We start from the raw sequence: 24,695 nt of genomic DNA on the forward strand, positions 1-24,695 counted from the left end.
TCTCTCTCTCTCCCCAAGCGCCCTCCCACCCACCCTACGACAACGGGAAATCTCTAAAACCTCGGAGCAAAGTCCATTTCCCACTTCCCATGTGCGTCTCCTTCTCGGGGCCTTTCCTTTCGAAGTAGCGGGAGTAGGCCGGAGGCGGCGGCGGCCGCACCGCCACACCACACCTAAAATCCCCTCTCCGCCCCTTCCTCCCACCGCATTCCAGCCCATCCCAACCCAAGGGTCCCCTTCGAGTGAGGGCGGACGCCAGATATCGCATCCATCCCCACACCGCCCGAGAGCCACCGCAGCCTCCGCTCGCCTCGTGTGTGTATGTGAGTGCCCCCCCTCTCTCTCTCCCATCGGGACCTTCCCATAATCCCGCGCCCCCACCCTCCTCCCCTCCCCGCTCTCCCCCCCCCCCTCCTGCGTCTCGTCCCCATCGGACGCAAATGAATTGAACTCAATCACCGTTTCGCTACTCGGGAGCGTCCTTGCTCGCTGACCGCTCTCCTCTCTCCCCCTTTCTCTCGAACACACTTAAAACATTCCACGGTCGGCGTGCGCTCCGGTTTTTGCGTCGTCCCATTTGTTATCCCCGGGCTTCGAAGGGAATTGCTGTGTTTTTTTCTTCATCCTCCCTCTCATCATCGGGCCGCCCACGTCGCATATCCCGAGCCTCGTTGGGCTGACCTTCCTTCCGCCTCTCCTCTCCGCCTGACCTCAGGAGCACGAGGGAAGGATTTTTCCTTCCCTCGGCCAATTTTCGGCCACCTTCCGCACTCTCCCGACACTTTATAATTATCGCGGATCCCCTGCCGGCTTTTACTTTCGCGCGAGTTAATGACCCCTAAGGGTCCCTTAAGCCTTTTTAGACGACGAAAGCTCGCTCCGGCAGGCAATCTCTCGACAGGCATCACCGTTTTGTTTGTTGATGCGTGCGTAAAGGCATCAAAGTTTTGTTTATTGATGCCATCATATACTCATCTTCTCCTCCTGGAGGGATACTTAATAGTGTAATAAATATGTATAAATAGCTACAGATGCTTAGGTATTCATGCTTTAATCCTGCTCAACGACGCGCATAACTGAGATCCTAAAGGCAATTCAGTTTTCCTTCAAAGGATCGTGTCGGATATCGCTCGCCAGTAGGTTATGTATAAATAGCATTAGTAGATACATAGGTGTACGTAAATGAATCTTAAGAGAACAAGCATGTTTGTGCAGTCCTGCGGGTAATTTGTTTTGCCTTTAAGGCATCTCTTGGTGGATATTGTTCATCGGCAGGCTGTGCAAGAGTGCCCGAACTCTACGCATTCGGATCGACAGGCCTAGGCCCTTTCTTCTTATTTACATATCATCATCTCGTCCTTTCCCTCTCTCTTCTTTCCTCGGACCCGTTTTTGTTTGCGAGATTTTCGGAATACCTTCGACGTCGGGGTGTTACGCCATCTGTGGTCTATCCCTCGAAAGGCCCAACTAATTAGCCACTAATGATGTTTTCCGCCTGCTGGGATTCCGATCCCATCAGCCTAAGGGCGCCTTTTCAGTTTTTCGTGCTCATCTAATGGCGGAACCTTTCATTTTTCACGAGCACCCGCAGTTTTCCGAAAGAAAAATCTGCACTTCCTCGCTGAGGGTGCATCTTTAATAAAGGTTATTCAAAAAGGGAAAACAAGGAGGGCTGTGGGACGATTAAATATCGCAAAAGAGGAGAAAAATATCCCTTAAACTCGCTAAATTCCTTCTTCTCGTCTTACTAAGGGAAATTTTTAAAAATCAACTTTGAACTTGCTTTCCTAAAGCGTAAGAGGATAAAAAAATATGTTCTTTGGCTAATTATGTGTTCTCCTTCATTATCTATAATTACTGTCCGCTCTCCTCTTAAGAGGGTAAAAGCAAAGTTAGAAGGCTATCCATTAATCATAATTCACTTAAATGTAGACGGAAGCGCCTGGTTGCGCTCAGTTAAGTAATCTGGGTTTAACTTATGAGTGAAGTCATAACTCTGTCCTTGAGCGTTTTTTGAGTCTCCGGAAAATTTCATCTCCACGTCTAGGATTCCATCCTCAATTTCATTTATCCCACTTATATTCTCTCCTCTCCTTCATCTTCTCTTTCCATCTAATTTCATCTCGCCTCTTGATCCCTTTCCGTGGAAGATCATTAATCTCTCAGCCCCTCGTGCATTCGCCGTCTTCAACCATTTCTCACCCACTGTGTCATGGATATCGAGTTTGGCTACGTATCTCGCGCTGATGAGGTCTCGGGTCGCCAAATGATTTGTGCCTCACCCCGCGGCCTCGCGCTAATCTCCCCAAAGTGGCTCCTCAGTGAATTACATGACGAAATGATGATCTGAATACTAAATAGATCGTTATATTCCAACCAAGTTGGTTATCATTCCAGACAAAAGGAGTGCCGCATACATCGCCGCCGCTGTCATGATCTTTTGACAGCACCGTCTTCTTCCCTTGATCCTTTTTTCGCCCGTATAAGCAGACGCCTGCCTAACGATCAGAAAGAAATACGAGGGATATATATAAAAAGGAGAATGCCTTCGGTAGGGAACGTTTCAATCTGCTACCGGGTGACGTAAATATCGCCCGCCTGTATCCATCTTATTTTTTTTAGTTTGATGCGAGGGTCAAACAAGGGATTTTTCCGCGTGGCGATGTAAACGAATTTGGCACGGTAAATAAATTTCCCAACCCATTCCACGCCCTCCCTAGATCCTACTCTAGAGCCCCACCATCGCCCCGTTATTTGCAGACCCCGATGTTTGTATAGAGAAAAATAAAGTGAATCCCACCTCTCGCCGAGCAGCTCATTTTGTCCGAGGGCCATGAGGCACGCGAGCGTGCCTTCCTATCGCTACATCCCCTTTATTCGCCGTCGCTTCCGCAAGAGGACGCTCGGTTCCTCCTGCGCGCTGCCGCCGGTGCCCGAGCGGACGGACGCCCGCGACTCACAGCGCAGCGGAGATTCCTCATCCATTGCGACCGGACACGGCCGCCATGCGAATTAGAGCCCTCCAGCACAGCCGCAACAGGAGTGCGAGGGTCTCCTAGGACCGAAAGGTGCACGTGCACTGTGAGATTACGAGAGGGAGGGAGTGAGGAAGAGAGCGTGTGCCGTGTTTGTGCTTGGTGGTGGAGCGGAAACTTAGCCCGACAACCCAGACCCACAGCGAGATATGAATCCACGCCACCTCCCGCTTTTCCTCGCGTGTTTCCTCTCCTGTGTTCCCCTCTACCCGTCCAGCCCCAACCCGTCTTCTCAGGACTCCGTGCCGGCTCTTCCCGAGACGGGGACGGACCAAAGACCTAATGGTGCGCTCAAGTCCCCGCTGGACGCGAAGGAAGATGAGGAGGAAGTGTCGGAGGTGGAGGGTGGACAAGTTGAGTTGCTGCGTTCCGCGAGGGATAGTGGAAGTGCTGGTTTTCCGCTGGACCTGCCCCCGGGGGCGGCGATGGAGGCCTCCCACCTGCGCCACCGCAAGTGGAGGTTGCATACGCGGTGGCGCAAGATGTCCCGCAGGGGATTGGTGGTGGGAGACGAGGATGGCGGCGGCGAGAGGGCTTCGGAGGCCGATTGGATCCCCACCCGCACTCTGGGCGCGCAGCGGTGGACGGGAGCTTTCTTCCCCGACGTGCCCTCCGGACGAGCCGCCGAACCGCCGCCGCCGCCTCTCCCCGATACCCCAAAGAACACTACCGGCAGTAGTGGTGGTAACACCACCTCGGCATCCCTCGAGGACATCAGTATCAGCAGCACCACTACCACCACCACGACCACCAATCCTCCGTCTCCTCACCGGGTGACGATGGGCTTCGGTATGGGGATACCCGCCCCCGAGGAAGACGGTAAGGAGGAGGCGGTGGGCGACGGGCCGGTGGTGGGGGACGCCCGTGAGTTGGGCGTGGAGGACATGATGTGGGACGGAGTTCTGGGGGCGGAGGAGGACTTGGATGCGGAGGGCGGTCGGCGGCGCCCCGGGCTGTTGCACTCGGCGGTAGAGGGTGATGAGGCCGTGGACGAAGATGGAGTGGAGGCCGATGGGGAGGAGGAGGGCGCTGGGGGCGGCGTGCAGGGGTGGAAGGCGGGAAAGGACGACATAGTGAGTCGCTTCCTGCGGATAGTGGAGTCGCAGCAACAGCACGCCCTCGGGGGCAACTGCACCGCCGGCACGGAGCTCTCCCTCGGCGACGGCGTAGTCGACAGGTAGGTCCCACAAATCCTTCTACTTTGTTTATGTTCTTTGAGAGATGTATGGGAATCCAATTGAGTTCGGCCCTTCAAAAGGGTATTTCTGAAGTACACCCTTGTAATACAACCAGAAGTAATGTTAACACCCTATATGTTTTAAATGCTACATAAATTAATTTTAAGCAAGTCTCTTTCCGTGTGAATCCATTTGCTTCATGCCCTTGAGGGAATTCTCATTAAAATTGTTTCCACTCATGGCATATCAAAATACTGCGATTTTTCTGCTATAATTAAGGTAACACATGACCACTTCCGTCATATGAAAATGTGGCATGCCGCGTGATGTCACTTATGTGATGATACTGGTTGTTTATTCGACTGCTCTTTGATAGTTGGCATTCCACATTTGTTTTCATGTATTCGCTGCAATTCATGGCTCTAGCTAGAAAAAAGTACTCCGACATTTGCAAGAATTAACTATTTTATTTATGTAACATCCTTAACATCTTGATATTCTTGATTCATAAATTATTTTATTCCTCTCAAATTAAGTTAATGCACGGCAATATCCGGCTCTTTTACAATGGTATGCTCCATAGCAAAGCCGTGAATGTGATGAAACATCGCTTATTCAACCAGTCGGTGGTGAAAGTATCTTTTGTTTTCAAACTGATAGACTTTTTATAATGGAATCATTTTACATAAGATACCTCCTTTGTGTATACTGGAGAAAGGGAGAATCGTTCTATTTTCTCTCAAAAACGTTTAATTACATAATATTCAAATCACTTCTCGGCTCTATGCAGCGTAAATTAACCAATTGCATGCAGAAATGTACTGTTTTATTAGTTAAAAGCTTTGAGAGACGAATGAGGACAGCTTTCAGCGTTTTCGTTGTTGTTTTCAAGTATTTGCTTGAAATGTCGGAATGACGGTTATATTACGGTCAGGTCATGACTGGTCTTTATTCTGCATGAAATATAAATTTATTGGTGAACCATTCCATCTCCATACCAATCCTTAGAACTAAGAGCTTGGAATGCAAATTGGAGAGTGGGACATGGTTCTTCAAATGCATTCTGCGCGTTCTTTCTCCTAAGAATTCATCCTTCAATCAATTTACTGATTGTTGTAGCTTATTGAGTTTGGATTTGAAATTTTATAGAACTTTTTTTTACCAAATGGATTAATGATGCACAAAGGTTAAGAAAATAATTAGCTGTTTCACAAAATAAAATATATTTGCGACCGGTTTCGATACAGCGTATCATCATCTGATGATCGCAAATATATTTTATTTTGTGAAACAGCTAAGTCTTTTCTTAACCTTTGTGCATCATGAAGGAGTTTCACCATGTTACGCCAACCACCATCGCATTCAAATGGATTAAAAATTTTTCGTTGGTTCTCATAATTCCCTTCCATTTTTATTATCTACCTCTTGTCTTGAAGTTCTAGGACTCCATTTCCTTATTAATTAAGTTAGTGTGATTTGCATAGAAAATATATGATCTCATCATCTATCTCTTGTCTTGAAGTTTCTATGATTCCATTTCCTCATTAATTAAGGTGATGCGATTTGCATGGAAATTATATGAGTTCGGAAGTTTCCATAAAATTCTCAATCTAATTTTTCCCAATTGTTTCGCACACCTCTGATGAAAATGAACCGTTGGGACTATGGGTTTGAATTCCGTCACCATCTTTGCTTTGAATAGAATATTTAACTTCAGCTGGGTTATTTCAAATTTAAGATCCCACATCTACCATCTTTTTCAATTAAGAAACAGTCCCGTCAAATTGTTCCTCAAGCATTGAATTATGTGTCTTTATCTTTGCAGAAATTTGCAATATTTTCTTGACAGCTTGAGGCGTTGCCCGATGAAAATGGATTCTTGTTAAAGGAACATAGATTTTGTTACGGTAACGATAAATATTGACTCTACAAAATAACTGCTGGGTATATGATCGTTGATAACTACTTCATTGTTTGCTGTGATGAGTGTGTCATACTGATGTGTTACAGGTATTAGAATCTAGCCCGCTTACTGCAAGAATCTTAAATATTCACAGCCTTATGGTTTCCTTATAACACAATTCTTTTGACAAGTTAGCCGGTATTCGTCTGTTGAAATAACTCCAATTGAACTTGAACCAAAGTCTGGAGTCTCTTTATCTCCTTAACTTGGTTGATGAGGTCAAAATCAGAGAGCATGGTTGCTTTACCGAAGACAAACGAATATTTTTACCTCAATGCGATTGAATTCCCATAGTTGAGTTATTTAAAATTTAGCTTGTTTTTAATGTATAATTTCATCATTCTTTGGTAGACACACGATGCTGAAATGGCCGGCTTTTACCTACGTACAGCTGAAACCACAAACTGAATGTGATAGAGTATATTCTTCAGAAGTGAAATAATCACTGTCGTATGAGGAAAAAGCGACGTGATTTAATAGACTTTGTTGTAAATTATGTCTAATTTAATCGCAGGGATTACATTTTTACCATCTCTTAAATATAATGGAAATCACTGGTAGAATTTGTAAACGTGTGGGAAAGTATTTAAATTTTGATTCAAATGTTATGCTTTGCTTTCGATAGAACATTACGAACCATTATGAAGAAATCAGGGAAGAGCAGTGTAATATTATTTAGCATCTACGTCACGGCCTCGCCGGCCATCGAGTTCGCCATGATAGACACGCAGAAAATCGAAATAATGGCTTTGATCTTAGTATGTCAGAATCGCTCCCTAACTCGAGTTTCAAGCCAACTGGCATGAATAATTAATAATTTGACCTCACTGCAATTCTCGGCCAACTCACGGTAACTGAGTGCGCACGTGCGTGACTTCAAATTACTAATGTGCTTATAGTATGTGTCTATAATATGTAGTTTCAATCAAAATCGCATATGGATGTATGTTGTTAAATTATCAGAAAAAGTCTTTTCTTAATCCGTGAGCTCTAGGCATGTTGGGAGAGACTTATCATCGGATGCTGAAGAGAAAGCAATTGGAAAATGTCCAATATTTTCTTTTCACCATTTACTCTAGACTAAAGCTGAAATATTTTCATGGAATCTTTCTCAGGAAATAAATGTCTATAATCCTGCCTTACATTTGAGTTAAGAACCTGGCTAGTACATCCATATTGATGACAAGATGTCAGAAGGTAGAGGAATATACAAGCTTTATGAGATTGAAGCCATTTAGACACGGCGGCACTATGATCGTTTTGGGGGAATGGAAATGTGTAATTATTAGACTTAAACAGGGTAACTTTCTCTGCTCTTTGAAACTATGTGTTAAAATTCGGTGAACTATCTGATTTTACTGGTGGAAAATTCAGAGTAAATTTCCGCTACTATGGTTTGCATGGCTATAAAGCATAATGGAATGGGGAACGATCACTTTCAGTAGCCAGTGTTACTGGATGTGACATATATAAGTTTAAATGCGAGAATAAATGGGCAAAAGTGTCTTTGAAGTTATACCCCTTTAAATACTATGTTTTAGACGTTGATTTCTTCTAATTAAGGAGATAAAGGGCAAAAAATAGAAATGACTCTTATTCTTAATTTCGTATTCGTAATAAGCGTTGTTAAGACAAGATCCCGAAATTTGTATGTTTATTATTTTAAGTTTAATGAGAAATAAATCACTCAAATTTAATTTGTATTGATGATAATCGTTGCACGTTATGTGAGGAAAGTAGTTTTATACTAGAGATGTTATCTTCTCCGGAGAGACTGACTCAAATTGTTTTTGCAAACTCATTGCATCTCTGTGATATTAACCCTCTATATGTTCTGTGTAAACCTGAAATATCTCTGCATGTGTCGTGTGGACTTAGTTCGCAACAAATCACGCCGTATTCCTATGTGCAAAAAGGAGTCAGAGGATCTATTCATTAGATGAGGCGATAAACGTGAGAACCGTGACTTATGGCCTACCGTAGGGAAAGCGCGCACAAAACATCAACGGTGCTGCGTCAAAGAGAGGCACCGAGCGAGTAATGGGAAGGTCGTCTTAAAAATAAAAAAAACGAAGAAGACGTTACTTTGCTCTAGTTTTGCCACAGCTCAAGTTTGCAGCAAGGTATTAGGGAGCTTCACGGAAAGATTTAGTCTGCAAAATAAGCAAAAGCGTATTACAACCTTACAGCTCATTAAAAACTACCACGAGCGAACATAATACGCAAAAATAATTGAGTGGTAGTTACAGTTTATGTAGTGCTTAAGGGTGGAATGCGACCAACCGTGCAGTTATGTGAAAAATTCGAATGGTACCAGATTTAACGTGGAATGAAATATGCTTTTGTAGTACCAGGTTTTTGGACCTGTTAGAAGGAAACGCGAGTGAAGTATTTGTTTAAAAATTTCAGATGAATTTGCTGCCAAAGGAAGCACAGATTGAAAACTATTATTATTCCTTCGGCAAATATTCAGTGAATCAAATTATATCTCTTAAGTTAACAGTGCTTTTGGTCGGTATATTCTCTCTTCCATACACTTTGTCATTCGTTTTTCATGTTGTTATCACAATAACCTCCTTTACTTGAACTAGCGTTTGCTCACTGGGAAATGCATACAATGGGAATGGAATTTCTGTGTAGGTATTTTTAAATCTCCCATTAAACTGGGGTATTTACTTTCCTTGTGTTTGTGTTAGAATATGGTTTTTAAACAGCTAATTCTTAGACCACGTTTGTACTACACGTCAGTGTGGTTAATATTTATTTTACAATTGAATATGTTTTCTGCGTATTGAATGTTAAAATATCCGTGGTCCAATCAACAAATGACACTTGAAAGAGAACCTAAGTGGATATTAGATGTGGTTGTCTCATGATTCGTTATTACTTGTTATTGTTTGAAATAGCATGTACGTTCTAGGGAAAGGTAAACCGGCGATGCTAGTTTTCATGTCCACAGGTATGCGCTCACCGATTAAATTGCTGTCTTCATTTCGGCATTGCAGCATACGTAGCTTTATCGTATCCGTAAAAATTGTTATCATTTTCCTCCTTACAAGCTTATCTGGCATTCTTCCCCCTAAAGTAGATGTGTGCACTCTCTTCCCCTCAACAGTGGACGATCCATCCATACAACTTCAGCCTCTACTGTGTCTCGTACAGTAGCTTCTTTACCTACCTACGATTTCTAGCCCTTTTCTAAATCCACAATCTCTATTTCTCCACCTTCACCCTACATCTGGACCACCTTGACTCTGTTCTTGTGTACCTTACTTGAGGTCCACGATTTCCCTATGAAAACTAAAGCTCGCAGCAGACCCTGCTTTAGACTTCTATATAATATTTCATAAAATTTTAATGCCATTAACTTTTTGCCATAGTTGTAAACGATTTTTCCCAAAGTTTTTGTCTTCGTGATGTATTAAACGGGCTTATTTGCTTTTAAAAAGCCTAAGTACTGTTCTAATTTTTCCGATCTTCTAGTTGCTCGTGCTTCTGATCATCTACCATTTTATTTTACGTTATATCTTCCCTGCTGAATCTTTACGTGGTTATTCTTGTAATTGATCTTCATGTTACTCATGATCCCACCAGTCAAGCAAAAGCAATCATGAAAAATATTTAGAATCCTAAAATGATTGAATCGTTAGTCCTTAAATATAATATTCATTTTTTTAATATTTACTCTTATCTTTCTTATTTATTATCAAACTAAATTCGAATGAAGCAAAATCATGAGCAAAATGGAATATAAATGAATCTAGGCATTTCTGCCTTATATAGTTTGACTGTAGCCCGCCAGATGTAATCTCACCCTTTTAATTGTATTATTTACGTCGGTATTTTAGTTACTATTTTTTTATCTAAGTAATGAGTATGCCGATTTTTAGATTTTCTTCTCTTTTGATCGTATTTATTTTTTCATCGAAGCCTTCTCTCTCGATATGATCATAGCTATACGCATTATAATTATTATATTGAGAAATATGTATGCTTTTTCATTTTAATAAATAAATTGGTAGTGAGTCAAAAAGCATCAATTATAATTATGTAAACAGAAGGATGGACGTAAGATAACAGCCAAATTAGTGGATGAGAACAGGGGGTATGAATATGGTGAAGGGAGGTCTTATGATGGCCTGAAGAAAAATAGGAATGGAGGAGGGAGGCTTGTGTTTGGACTGATATTGGCGTGCCAACAACATCCATTCAACTATAACTCAAATATTAGATAACTTTTGATGTCGCATCTCCAGCATCTATATTAAATAGGAACTGTTCAACAGTTTAAATTTCCCTATTATATCTCAATGCCTATTAATTTTAAGTCGTAGAATGGATTTTTCGCGCAATGCATATTCTCATTCCCATCAATTTTTTTCTTTGGGCGTAGAAATCACATTTCAAACTTGTTGCTGCCTATTGGCTGCTGTTCTTTGATTGGCGTCCGTCAAATTCTCTCATTCCACGCTACGCAATCTCACAAACTAGTCGAGATTTCCTCTTGCTCCAGCCGCCTGGTAGCGTAAATCGCATTTTAAATCCACCTTTTTGCATTCTATGAATTGCGGCAGAAAGTTGATTTCTATTTCATCTCCTTTCAGCCATCTTCTATTTTTCTTCCACTTTTCTCATACTGGCATCTCGATCATAGCAAAGAAACATAGTGTCATTACTCTGTCGTTGCCACCGATTTATTAGCAATCGGAAACGGAAATGTCTGTTTTCGTTGTCCGCGGTAAAATTACTTCTTTATGGCTGTGAATGGAGTAGTGTATGAGTGTTGTTTTAGCATAATTCTCAGTAAGCACTACTTTCCTGTCTTATTTAAGTTCCCCTTTAATCCTAAGGGATTTTCCTGTGGAGATGCTTTACCTCTTTGTATATTCATTGTCTAACAAATATCCTAAAGATGTGTGTTTGACCATGCTTCCGATTAATATTTATGTAAAAACTTTGTACGCCAACATCACAAATGTGTTGGCTAGATAAATTAAAAAGATACATTTCCTTACCAATGAAATATACCTTTTTAAATCGTTATTATGACTGTAAATATTTTAAAACTTTTTGTCATTTTTGATGATGCTAAAAATTATCTTCGACTCACTACACCAATAATTGCGGAAGTAACGTTAAGATTCTAAGTTTATTCTTGTACAAGTTGGGAAAATGTTGCGAATTTCTTTGACTAATATTAACATGATAATTTATGCCAAATAAGAGTCTCATGCCATGGATTTCCTTCAAATTACCACGATAAAGCCGTGGGATTTATTTCATGCAGTCAAAGATGCCTTCAAAACCTTCAAAGAGTGTATGAAAAATGTGTATTGAAAATGTTTTATTCCTTGTTTGATGATTTTTAGTAGCCGAGCAATTTTTGCTTGAAGGTATCCCCAGCATCTTTTTAATAATAAATTGCTGGTAATAATTTTCTAGAGTAATAGACGAGAGGCTACCAGAGGTGGTTGTATGGAGGCACCGAAGGGCCTGTCGGAGTCGTATGTAAAAGTTGCTTACGGTAATGACGGGAAGAATCGGACACTAAGTAATGTTAAAAATTTCATTTTTGGTGATTGATTTTGATCGTATTAGTTCATTTTAATCCTTCATAACATAGCGCTTGTAGGTATATATTTTAAATCAAACGATTTGAACCTGCCAGCAAGGAATAGTCTCTACTAATAGCATAGCATATATAATAAATTGCTGTAAAAATCCAGTCCTACATGCGGTGACCCGTTTCGTTGTGTGTTACTGTAATGAAAACTTTTCATTATTCTTTTCAGATACCCTTTTGACCCTTGTCTCTTGTGTTAACTTATTCATGAATATTCTGAAGTTAAAGGGATGTTGAGTTCTAAAAGGCATCATGCTTTTAAGCTTAAGCCAACCGTTCGGTACTGAATGGAGTGCTGAAAAAAATTACAAAACACCCTCACCCAACTATTTGATTATTCATTACCGTCGTCCATCCTATTAGGCCTTATCTTAAAAGGGCTACGTAGCAGCTATACGACCCAAAGTTTCGTGAAGGCTACTCGTTAATAGCTTTGCGCGAAGTTCTGACGATTACGACATAAATTACTCAGTTGCATTGGACTTGTTTTGTTAGAGGGATGGTCAACATCCTGGGTCATTACTGTCGCTGGGATGGAAAGGGTACTTGTGAAAAGGTTCATGAGAGAGCTGAGTCTATTATTGGAAAAAAAGACATTGTTTGTTTTATTATACTCGTTTTCTTGTTTTTTTTTGTATTTCGGGGAATTTTGTATCTTGCAGCTCAAATTTCGACCTCTCCCTGATTGGCAAGAGCGCTGAGATTTTCGGAATAGCCAAGAACTGGATGAAATTGCAATGTTATTATTACACTTTTACCATGACCGCAACAGTATCTTGAGTAATATACAGAAATAAAAATTAAATATTGAGATTAGTTCTAAAACTAGCCTCTAAATCTAATGGAGGAGATCCAACCATTACAGGTTCAATGAAATCTCTTCAGAACACTGGTGTATTATCGTTCGGCGCGGATCAGTTGTTTCAGTGAGCGACTTCTGAATGGGGGAGTCTGGATTAATTTCTCGAGTAGCCGTTATTTCTCGAGTAGCCGTTTTCTCCACTCAAACAAAACTTAATATTGTAAAATTGTAATAGAATAAAAATATCATTTTATATTAAAATAACGTTTTATTAAAAAGTAGAATATAACGGTCTTCTACACCATAATTTTTTTGATATTTCTAATATGCTTGATGAGAGAGTTACAATAAGTTTTGGAAGAAAATTTCAGATATCAAAAACGAAAAACGTGGTACTCCAGTTAGATTATAAAATTAATACCTGCCGGTCAATAGATATTTTTTCTCTTAGCGAAAGCGGATATAATCTTATATGGCAACACGTATTTTTTGTTTTTGATATCTGAAATGTCCTTCTAAGACTTATTATAACTTTCTCATAAAAAATATTCGAAATTTTCATTAATTTAAGGGGCCGTAGGCCGTTATTTCCTCCTTTTTAGTAAAAAGTGTTGTTGCAAAAATTATATTTTTTATCTTGTAATATTTTATTTTGCATGTATGAATATGTGCTACTTCAGATATCCATTTCTTTTCAATGAGCAACATGGAAATAGAATAAAATCGATTGATCGAAATCTACGACTTTTAGGCTGGTTTTAATAGCATTTATCAGCCTTATCTGGTGTCACAGTAATCGATTTAAAAAGTAATGGGAGTGTAATGGAAATTTGAGCTTCCAACTTGAGCTATAGAATTTGCACCGAGCCTATCAAATTTCTGTTTTTTCTTCTTATATTCGATGGAGTGTCATCCTTTCTCTCAAGCTCCCTCTGTTGCTAGGATAAAATTTCACTTCGGGATTTTGGAATCCGTTTCCACATGCTGGCGCTCTGTTCATAGTATCTGATTATTTTTGGAGTTTACGGGTGCTATACAGCTAGATCTCTCGCTCTATTTATATTTTGCGATTATCTCATATTTCGACGTTGAGGATGTATTTTTATGTGTTGCAAAATCTAAATGCTGGTCGTGTTCGGATTGAACCAATTTTTGTACGGCGCTTAAGCTTTCTCAAAGCCTAGAAAGAATTCAGTTTTTTGGAATGTCGTTGACCTTTCAGCGGATTTGAAACGAAAAATTTGCAGATGTCGGTATCGCGTGGGGATGTATTTTCCATTTAAGTATTTCCATTATCTCCCCACGGAAGAGATGAACATTTTCAAATTCAAGTGTAATATCTCGCTCGACTCAAGCGCAACATCATTTCAATCAGACCACGTGTCCTCTTTTTAGCTGCTGCTCATTTTTGTGCAGTTTTCTAATCCCATCTCCACAATTCAGTCTGATATAAGCATCTTTCCATAAACCACGGGTACCGAGTTTTTATTTCCCCTTCCCCCGGCCGCTCACGTTGCATTTCTTCACCGTTGCCGATCGCTATGTCCCTCCGGAGGTTTAGAAGGCAAACCATTAATTTATCCATCCATTTCCTGCACGGGCATGGAATTGAATTGAAATCTGATACTCTTTTTATGATGACCACGCTGCCTCCCTTACTCCCTGTGCACTCTTCTGTCGCCCTGAATTTTTATATACACACAGCATCCCCCGCTGGACCATTTTCGATTTTCACGTGGGTGCCGGTGATGGGTTTTTACCGCCCTTCAATAAGGTTGCTTTCGTCGAAATAGGAACGGTCCAGTTGCACACGCTCCTTTTTACTTGGACCGAATCGTTTCCACTTGCCGCGGCCACCTGCCCCCTTCCCCCACCCCCTCCCCGCTGCACCCTTCTATTTTCCCTCCTTTTCTCCATCTCCACCCTCTGCGCTCCGCGCCTTGATCCACTCGCGTGAAGGAATGGAGATGTTTGGGGAGGATTGCTGTGCCACGTACTAGGCGTCCTTTCCACCAATTCACTCCCAGCGCTCAGCATATTTCCTCGTCAGAAGGCTGTGTAAATATTTTATGTAACCTTTCCAACGGGCTCGGGTATTCCAGGACCGTGTTTCATGTTTTAGCATTTCATCGAAGTGTATGTATAAATATTTATAAACTCGGCTGTTAGTTAATGGATGTAGGTTTGGTGGCAATGGGGTGATAAATATAGGGATGATTTTATGGAAGTGATGTCTATAGAGGGCTTGTAATTATAAATGGGTTGAAAATATTTTTCTCCATGTTTATCGTTTCATTTGCGCATATAATTCTGGTCGTACTTATGTTACATACGAAATGCAATCATGTATTATGAAATCTCTGTTTGATTATGTTTTCACTATTTTTAACAAAATAATGCCGTCTTCTATTGATTAACTCTATTTGGCAGTCTTAACGTATGATATATATACAGTAAAGGCATGAAAACGACATTTATCTCGTAATGATAGCATATTTTAATTGTAATGAATAGTTGAACACCACGACTTTCAGCTAGGACTTTTGTCTTAGGCTGCATTATGTCGTGAAATCTAATTTACCAATTACAAATTCCTATAGATTTTGTTTGGCTCGAAATTATGGGGACTTTAATGTTCGCAGAAGATGTTTTAGAGGGACAGACGGTTTGGAAAATAGTTTTAGAATTGAGTAAAAAAGAACTTATAGTAACTCTTATGGTCAAAACGTTAGTTCAAATCTAGCTTTAGCAATATCTTCGAGGAGAAAAGCTTATTTGAATTTTTTAAGATGATGACCTTAGCGTCAAAAGGCCTTTTATGGGGTCAGTTCATGTTTACGATGGCTCTAAATGGCAAAATGTCGGTTTTACGTGGTAGTTAGTGGAAATGAGATGGTAACGATGGGGATATCTGAGTACAGGGGGGATATGATAAATGTTGGATCCATAAACCATTCAATTCCTAGAGATAAGTACTGTGTGAGGAAATAAAGGAATATGATTGCCGTTTAGGAGATTACACGCAGGACTGCACGTAGACATACATTGGTTTAGTTGTATGCCCATTGCATGTAGGATCTATGAAGCATTAAACTCTGAGATACAAGTACGTATACGAGGGAAATATGCTGTGTGACACTGAACCGTTGAGAAAATCACACAGTGGACTGAACGTAGACACACATTTGTGTGGTTGTATGCCCAAAAATTGTCAATACTTTTTGTATACTCAAACATATATAGGTATTTATTTTTCCAATGCTCAGAATCCGCGCGAGTATTTCTTACCATCCATTCTCTTTTGTGTGGATTGAAGGAGGGAACGGAGAATGGAAATTGGGAAGGAAAAGAAGAAATGATTCCATCCCCCTTCTCCCCAATTTATATCGACCGATTTCAATGGAGCGTCCCGGTCCTGACGGGCATAGAAATACTCCATTCCCCCTTGTTTGGGGGCCCTGAAAATTTTTCTTCCTTTCTCCTTCCCTATGTTCCTTCCACCCCCCCCCCCTGAAAAATATACTCCACCCCACTCTCACCCCAGTCATCTTACGGACGACGGCGATTCATGCCCAAATTGAGTTATCACCAGTCTGACCCGTGGAAAAAAGAATCTTGTGTCCCCTGCCTCAACCTCCCAGCCTTTTACTGTCCTCGCTCCGGCTCATAAACAGAGTGGTGGCGAGTGAGATCCAGCGGTGGAAGATATTGAATCATAATTTTGGAAGTACTCAGAGTGAGCTTCATTTTATCATTCCATATAGGATTCGATATTTTTTCGTCAAGTTTTAGTTTTGGCATTTTTTTGTCATATTAAGTTCATTGGAAGTCGTAGCTCTTTTTGGTGTTTGTAATAAGGATGGCGAATCTAGGCCTCACTCATCCACTCAATTATTCACTCTGTGTATCAACGTCGTTTTAATAGGTGAGGATAGAGCCTGCCCTGGTCTTGCACACACTAAATAAACACAATCGGTCAAGGTAGGAGGCTATTTTTATTCACGAAGACAGCTGCTAAGTTTTGCGTGGATATAATTCGGAGCGAATAAAATTCGGGAGAATTTAATTTTTTTGTCTTCTGAATTATTGACTTGGACAGAGAACACGCATTTCATTATTAAATTCCACGTTGTTTGGTCAGTCTTTGACCCAATTGGTCGCCACACACATTCTACAATATATTGTGATTAAAAGATTAGATAGATAAATTGTTGATCCTGTGAGAAACGCCTCTCTAATTTGGAGTATGGCATTTCAAAGAAATTATTAACGAATTTGAAATTAAAATGATAAAAAATTTTCATCCACGACGTTGGGTAATGTCTGTAGTTAATTACTATAAAAGCCTGTCAGTTAAATTTTACAATAAATCTATCTTGCTTAAAATAAAAATAAAAAATAACTGCCTTTAATAAGTAATTCTTGTTTAAGCCCTCAAGTCATCACTCGTAAAACTTCCGCATTTGATGTTTATTATTCAATGCGTGCCCTTAGGAAAATTGGTAGTGCAATTTTTTCTCAGTGATGCAGTTTTGAAATTTTTTTTTGACACACCTTGGGTTCACATAAAATTAGAAGCACTCTAAGTATGCAGACAAAACTGAAGTAGATTTTCCTTTTGGGGTAAAATTTCGTTTGATGTCAATGTTCTATTGTACAGAGCTGACTTTTGAGCCTTCGGCATCAATGTAATTTAACTAATACAAACAATAATAACCAATCGAGTGCCTTTCATTCCATATCATGTCCGATGCGATTTGAAATAATCTTTGCCTCCAGTAAAACTCTGGACTTCAGAGACAATAATCACATAATTAAAATGCAAACGAGAAAGAGTAAAATGAAATGAAAGCAATACTGGGAGTTGCGCACTTGGGGAATGGTGAAACGGCAAGTGAAGATGTGAGTGTGGAGATGATGAGTTTTGCGCGTTTTCGCACGAACTACTTGCCAAACGCGGTAGGTAATATGCTTACATTCAAACTCAAATATTGCCATGGGTGCTGCCTCGATATGCTATGTTCCCCCACTCCCTTTTCTCCTCCCAAGTTGCGAATTCCTCTCGCTGACTTCTCCCTCCCTCTTTCCCGCTCTCACCTCCCCGGAACATAACTTGGGATCGGTTTTGAGGCCCGTGCCCATCCACGGGAATAACACGCCACCCTCACTACTTTTCAATGGCATCCCCGCGTCCGTTGTTGTTGGATTTATGTGGTGAGGAGGCAAGGTTTTTGTGTGTGGCGTTCGGTCGGAGAGGCGCGGTCGACGTCGCACGTGGCCAGAATCAATATTTAGAGAGGCGCGACTCCCGTGATGTCGTTTTTTTCCTTACACTTTTTCCCTCCTCTCCTTGCGCATAAAGTATTTAACGAGAGAGTAGGAGGAGGAGAGAGAGGGCAGAGGTCGTAGCTCGGGGGAATCCGCGGGACATATCCGACGGCATTCCCTACTTCCCCCAACCTTTCACTTTATTGCTTGCGGCCGACGGGCCGGGAGAGTTGAGGAGGGGGGGGGGGAGGGTGCTACACGATGCTCGATCTCCTGTTTTCCTTTACCCTTTCTCAAACAAATACAAGACTTCCTTTCCCTCTCCCCTACCTCTCCCCAACGTCAACTTCCCCCGAAACCCTCTTCAGGATTCCCTTTAGGAATGAATCCTTCAAGCCGTCTCTCTCTCTCTCTAGTAAGCCACGTAAGGTTCATTCCTTCTCTTACTGTTCCTCACCTCCCTATTCTACTCTATATATATAGCATATTACATTCTACATTCTCAGGTTTCACTTCAGGGAAGCTACATCCCATTATTTGTAAATAACTTCGCTTTTTTATGTGCCACAGAATGTTTTCAACTTCCCTTCCTAATTTATTTGTAAATTTTCAGTAGAAATTGATCCCAAATATCCTACTTCTCGTTTTCCCTGCTCTGTCTCCATTTCCCTCCAATTTCCATCTGCATTCTCTGTGCTTCTGCCCAATGGTTAATTTGGAAAGATGATGTAGAGTTCACCTACTGGTGTATGAATTGTGACTACGAAGGTTACCCTAACTCCTAACAGAAAGAACTAAAGAGCTCCTTAAGAACTCGGTTAACGAACTCCTACCCAAAGGTTGCAAGATCATCCCCCCTGGCCAGTTCAAACTGCTACGAATACACTGATTTCACATATTTCTCTCCCAGGGATACCTCATAATAAGAGTTCTTTTTATTCTGGTAGTATACGTTGGCTTCAACTGAGAATCAACCCTGGACTCTTCATTTTGCAAGCGCTCTATCCACCGTTGGGCCACCACGAACCCACTACTTCATTCAGCGAGCGCTAATTAATATATATATATATAGCGATAAAATTGCCGCGGAGTAACTCCTCGTTATTTTTATTTCCTCCCGATTATGACATGACGCATCGATCGAAGGATACGCACCTTCGTTCATTGCATATTATATTCTGTGCAATTATAAATGATCATCTTCTCTAAGAAACTGGAGACTTGAGGGGAAAAATTGCAAAATGTATAAAGAAACGGGCAATAATGAAGTAGGAGAAATATTGGAAGTTATTTTTCTTGGGGAATCGAGAAACAATTAGGCCTGTGCATTTCTCTAATTTTGGGTTGGAGGAGGGGAAAAGTTACTTTTCCTGGACCATGATGCGATTCAAGAATTTTGTATGAGGGAATCCGAAGGTTTCACTTTGGATTTTAACTGGATACCATTCGATCAGAAGCCAAATGACCCTCTAGGCCCCCAGGCTCACGCGAGTGCTAATTGCGGTGATATTCCGGTGGGGTACGCCGTAATTTTTATTTCCTCACGAGCGCGACTGGAGGTAGACGCATCGGTTCGCTGGAGGGCACGAAAACCCTCGTATTGTGAGCTGGGAATCCCTTTGTTGTGGGGGTCGGGGTCCTTGGAAACGGCAACTCGCGGCGACTACAAAGTAAGAATCCGCTCGCCTTTGCTTCTCCGCAGCGCCGTCGGGGGTTTTCGCAATTTTCCGTCCTTGCAGCCAAAGATCGCTTGGCCATGGCTCACCTTCCTCTACGTGAGGTGACTTCGTTGGCGCTGCGAGATCGTTCTGTGTGTGAGACCAAAAGTGGCCGATTCCTCGCCGCCGCGCATTCCTATCCTTTTCTCTTACCTTCAAATTGGTTCCCTTACCACTTTTCGGTCAGCGATTCTCTCTTGTACCTGCGAATTGTTTCGGCTAAATCGGCGACTATGGTGGCAAAAGGAGAAATTTTTGAACGTCGGCCACCGTTGCAAGATTGCCTCCCCGTGCGTATACAAACTGCTGCGAATTATCTGAGAATTGATTGAAAATTGAATGGGTTTCTCTTGCCGTCTAGCAATTTTCAGCCACCCTCTTGCAGTTATTTCAACTATTTTAAAGGAAATCTTTTAAGGGATTTGATTATTTTCCCTCAAATTTAAGGCGCAATGCCATTTTCCGAGACTAAACTCTTCATGCCTGCCGACGTTTCGATGTAATACTTTACCGTCATTCTGAGGACGTTGATTCTGTTCTATTTTTCTCGCTAAGGGTTAGCTACAGCTAAGATTAGCTAGCCAAAAAAAATTGTGGCGAAAATTTCTGATTTATTCGCTAGTACTTGAGTAATTCAACGCTAATAATAACCAAAATTAACAAATAGGGTTGCTTGGTGCCGGTTGTTCTGGAGAAGCTCAAGAAGAATTCATTCCATTATTTCATCTATCAATTTATCAAATCATTTTTAACATATATGGTTATCTATGGTTGATGAGGTTGTCCTCCATGCCTCGTGATGTGGTGTGTATGTATGTGAAGTGTATGAATCGAGGGGCCTTTGATATCTTTGGACTACCTTTGATGAACTGAAACAGCGGTACATCTATGGTATTTCCTATTTTAAATTTTGGAGACATGGGCGTACCCAGAGGGGGGCAAGAGTGCCCCCCCCCCCAGAAGCAAAAGTAATTGTAGTTCAAAACAAAATTTTTGAACAAGTTTCCTTTAAATCCAAGAAAATTGATATTAGTACAAAACTTTAATTAAAATAAAAATTATTTTTCTCGAGGAAATACTTATAAAAACTTATAGAGCGCAGTTATAATTTTCTTGAAATTTTGTTTTCATAATTTTCTTTGTGTTACAACTTGAAAGACCTCGGCTTTCCCTCCTCTAGTTTTAATCCTGGGTACAATCCACCATTTCCGGTAGAATCACATGGAATTCGAAATAGCAGTTTTGCTCTTAAGAAGACGCATCACTCCCTCTCGACCGTTCACATTTTATTTCATTTTTTTCGGAATGTGTTATTTATTTATTACTTATGTTATCATATTGAATGTTTCGGTGACTATAGATTAGACTTGGCGTACATTTGCTGTATCGCAAGTTTTGTTTACTTGCATTTACTGTGCTTGTAAAATTTAAAAAAGGCTTTTTCATAAAAAGGCTTATGCTGGTAAGGGTCCATTCTATAAAACCCATACGGCCGTATTCATAGTTTCCTTAGTAAGCTACTAACGCCCAAGTAGCGTTCTAAGTAGTAGCATACTAGCAAAATGGTATTCATAGATCGTTAGTGAGGGCTACTAAGCTTAGTATGCTACTATCTTAGTAGCCGGTTCTTAGTCGCCCTTCGGCCTTGTCTAAGGGAGCTACTAAATATGGCGGACCGTTGTGGATGATCGAACTCCGGTTTTATTTGTATACTGTTATAGAGTTTTTATGCATTTGTGCCAAAATGGAATACGAGAATCCATTCTTCAAGTAAGGCAGGCAACGTATGTAGTGTAATTGTTGACAGGAATTGAAAGTTTTTCGTAGCTGCGAGGAAGCTACGACTTGCAGTGAACTTGTGCCTCTAGTGTAAGTGGTGTAAGTGAACACAATTTGTACATTCAGTGCGCCCCTAAGTGAATTGATTGCATATAGACGATGAAGTAAAGAGTGAAGCGACAAGTGAAGTGATTTGTGAGTGTATGGGCTTCGACAAAATTATTTATTTATTTCATACTGGTTTAACCATTTCGATCAAAGGTAGCTGTTGCGAAGGGGATATGTTTCATATTTGAAGCAGTTGTTCTTTAGGGATACAGCAAACGATTATAAATTTTCATTCGTTTGTACGCTTATAATTTGTGTTTGATTATATTACTTATTCTAGTCACTTTAACGTGAGTTTTCGGCAGTATTTACATTTCGCGTATTTCGTTGCGCTGTTGTTTTTGTTTTGGTTACGGTACGAGTGATAGTGGAGAGTGAGATTGGAAGTTTGTTGATGTTTCAATTTCTGGTTTAAAAATTTGTTTCAGCCTATTTATTTCATTGTCTACGTAATGGTAATGTGAAATAACATTAACTGATTCTAAATCATTAGTGATGAGTGGGAAGTGAGACGCGAAGAATTCTTTCGAACGTCAACGAGTGCAAATTCTTTTGGTGTGTGCAGAGAGATTGGAAAACTGATTATCATTGTTTACTAGAGTTACGTTATAGTGTTTTAAATTAAGTGTGAGTCAAGCTTTTCATTGAACCAGTTGATTCAGAATGTACGGATTATAAGTGTCATAAAGACAGCTCGTGAAATGTGAAGTGAAATGTTGTGTGCGTTGTAGTGCTATTTGTGATATGATGGGCAATAAATAAGTAATACAAGTTACGTTAATTATGCTTTGTTTTTTACATTAACCACCTCTAGTAAAGTATATGCCGTATATTTCCGCACGCCGTCAATATTTGAAATATTTAAATGTAGCGAAGCAGATTGTTGTTTCCTTGACTAACATTTTAGGAGTTGCAAACATATGTTACTAATTGCTCGCACGTAGGTGTTTGTAACGTAATAAATGTGTATCATTCACACATTTATCTCAACGTTATTTTCTTAACGTTTCATTTCTGCATTGCAAAAGTTTTCGTTTCTACTCCGACATCGAGGTGTATTTCTGCTTTCCGAATAAGATATGTATAATACTGACGTTGCTAGTTTTGTTTTTCCATACTAATCACGCATACACTAATGGAAACAAATATCGGAAGTGCAAACAATACGCAATGTATGTGATCAATAAATATACGGCCGTTTGTAAAGCAATAACTGCATCTCAAACATACAAATGCTTCGGTATTACACATAAATCTACCCTTTCCCAAAGGTATTGCATAATTTTTGTGTACAGCAATCAAAAAATATGTCTGAGATGCGATATCACATCGAATTATCCATTATGAAGTAAAAATTTCAATGCATTTTGCTGAATCAATTTCTTTTGTTTGATAGCGTTACGAATTTTGCGCGCCGCGGAGGAGTCAGATGCAGTGTTGTCAAGCGTAGCCTAGCTGGTTGAACCCAAACCGCTACCGAGTATCGGCTGCCGAGCTGGCTAGTAGCATACTAAGTTAGTAGCTCTTAGTAGCTCACGTAATACAATCCATGAATACCATATCTTAGTAGGCGACTAAAAGGTCTTAGTAGCCGACTAAGTTAGTCGCCCTACTAGCGTGTTTTAGCGGAAATCTATGAATACGGCCGATAAAGTTTAAAGGCGAAGCGAAAGTTGTTATCACGCGATGCATGACCAAAAACGACCGCTTGAGTGGGAGTGATGCATCCTCTTAATTTCCAGTGGCATTTATTATGGAATTGTTTCTCCATCTTTTGGTTGCACGGCATTATCGTGGCCATTGGCCCTGTCTTCTTCCTACTTTCTCCTAGCACATTTAAATGGGTTGCTTATGATTTAGAATTATCGTACGAGGCAATTGATACCATTTAGTGAATTATGTCCACAAACCCTGGAAATTCACCACAGGTCGCGGAAGCATTTAGTCCTCTTTATTCAAAATTAATGGTTTGAGGCATGAATTGCTGAAATTGAATGCATGTTGAAGCAAAAAACCTTTTAATTAAACTTATACTCTTCCTGTGTCCTGTATTTGCGCCTGACGATATCGCATAACGACGAAACTGGTCGATATTAAAATCATTCATGTGAAATTTACAAGGTTTTTTGATTCTACTTGTTCAATTCATTCCCTCTTTTCCACGATTTATTGTGATTTGCACGAGTTCATTTTTTCTTAATTTCGAAATTGTCTCTGACTTTATTTTATGACACATCTCTCCAAAGTTCATCATCTAATGATTTTTCGGTCACCGCTGCGTTAATATTTAATTAATGGGTCGGCAGTTTGGCGCTTTTACGGGTAATTCGAGGTCAACTGCAGACCGGATGGAACTGGCCCGCAATCCCCCTTCAATGCGTATTCAATAAGCCGCGCACTCAGGGGCGTTCCGATGCGGAAAGCATCAATCACGATTGGGAGGAGATAAAACTTCTTCAGCCGTTCGTTCGGTTTGCCGTAATTGACTGCTTGGTGCGCTGACCCCTTGGGCCGTGACCTGGTTTCTCTATCCGTCGCGGGCAAACGTTTCTAGGATTCTCGCCGTTCTATCTTTCTCTTCAGGAGCAAGGAACGGTGCTTCTAGTGCGGAGCGTGGAGGATCGACATGATCCATCTGCCTGGTGATTACTTTGTAGTATCCCTTTGGGGAAACTTCGCTCAAGAGTGCCGTTGCCTGCTCAAATACACGAGGAGTGTTTTTGTAATGATAGCTGTAATGGCCGCTCTCATTCGAGTTGAAAACTTTCTTCCACTGCAGTCGCGACTTGTAGAGTGCTTCATTATAAAAAGGGGGTTATGACTGAGGACGTGTCGAAACCGGATGAGGTGGCATTAAATTCCACTGCATCTTATTGGTCCATCTCCCTAAAAAGGGCGGTGAAATGCTCTCTAACTTCTGGGACGTTAAGGAACGGTGAAGTGCGCGCTGAATCGTCAAAGCACCCTACGCAGTTTTTGTATTTAAATTTTATTTGCCAAGGAAGGTGATAATGCAAAACTGATTCATCTCAATTAGCTACGTGGGAAACTCGTTGCAGTTTCGGTAATGTTGATGTTATATTCTAGTGGAATTTTGAGTTGAAAGTTCAGAATTTTCTCTCTTTCTGCAGTGCTGCAAACGCACAATCGAATTAGGACACTGGGATGTTAGATCGCTATCGTTATACCGCATACACTATACTCCCCATTTTTCTTGGATT

General features: G+C 40.9%; 1 protein-coding gene across 1 annotated transcript in view; it reads left to right on the top strand.

Moving 5' to 3' along the window:
• Window positions 1-382: 382 nt before the first annotated feature.
• The window catches only part of LOC124162347, a 494,698-nt gene continuing 470,385 nt past the window's right edge, over window positions 383-24,695 (top strand). The window contains exon 1 of the mRNA XM_046538856.1: window positions 383-4,212. Within this exon, the coding sequence (XP_046394812.1) occupies window positions 3,185-4,212 (1,028 nt within the window). The 5' untranslated portion in view covers window positions 383-3,184. The remainder of the gene's footprint in view (window positions 4,213-24,695) is intronic.

This window comes from Ischnura elegans, chromosome 1 (assembly GCF_921293095.1).
Source record: "Ischnura elegans chromosome 1, ioIscEleg1.1, whole genome shotgun sequence".
Classification (NCBI taxonomy): Eukaryota; Metazoa; Arthropoda; class Insecta; order Odonata; family Coenagrionidae; genus Ischnura; species Ischnura elegans.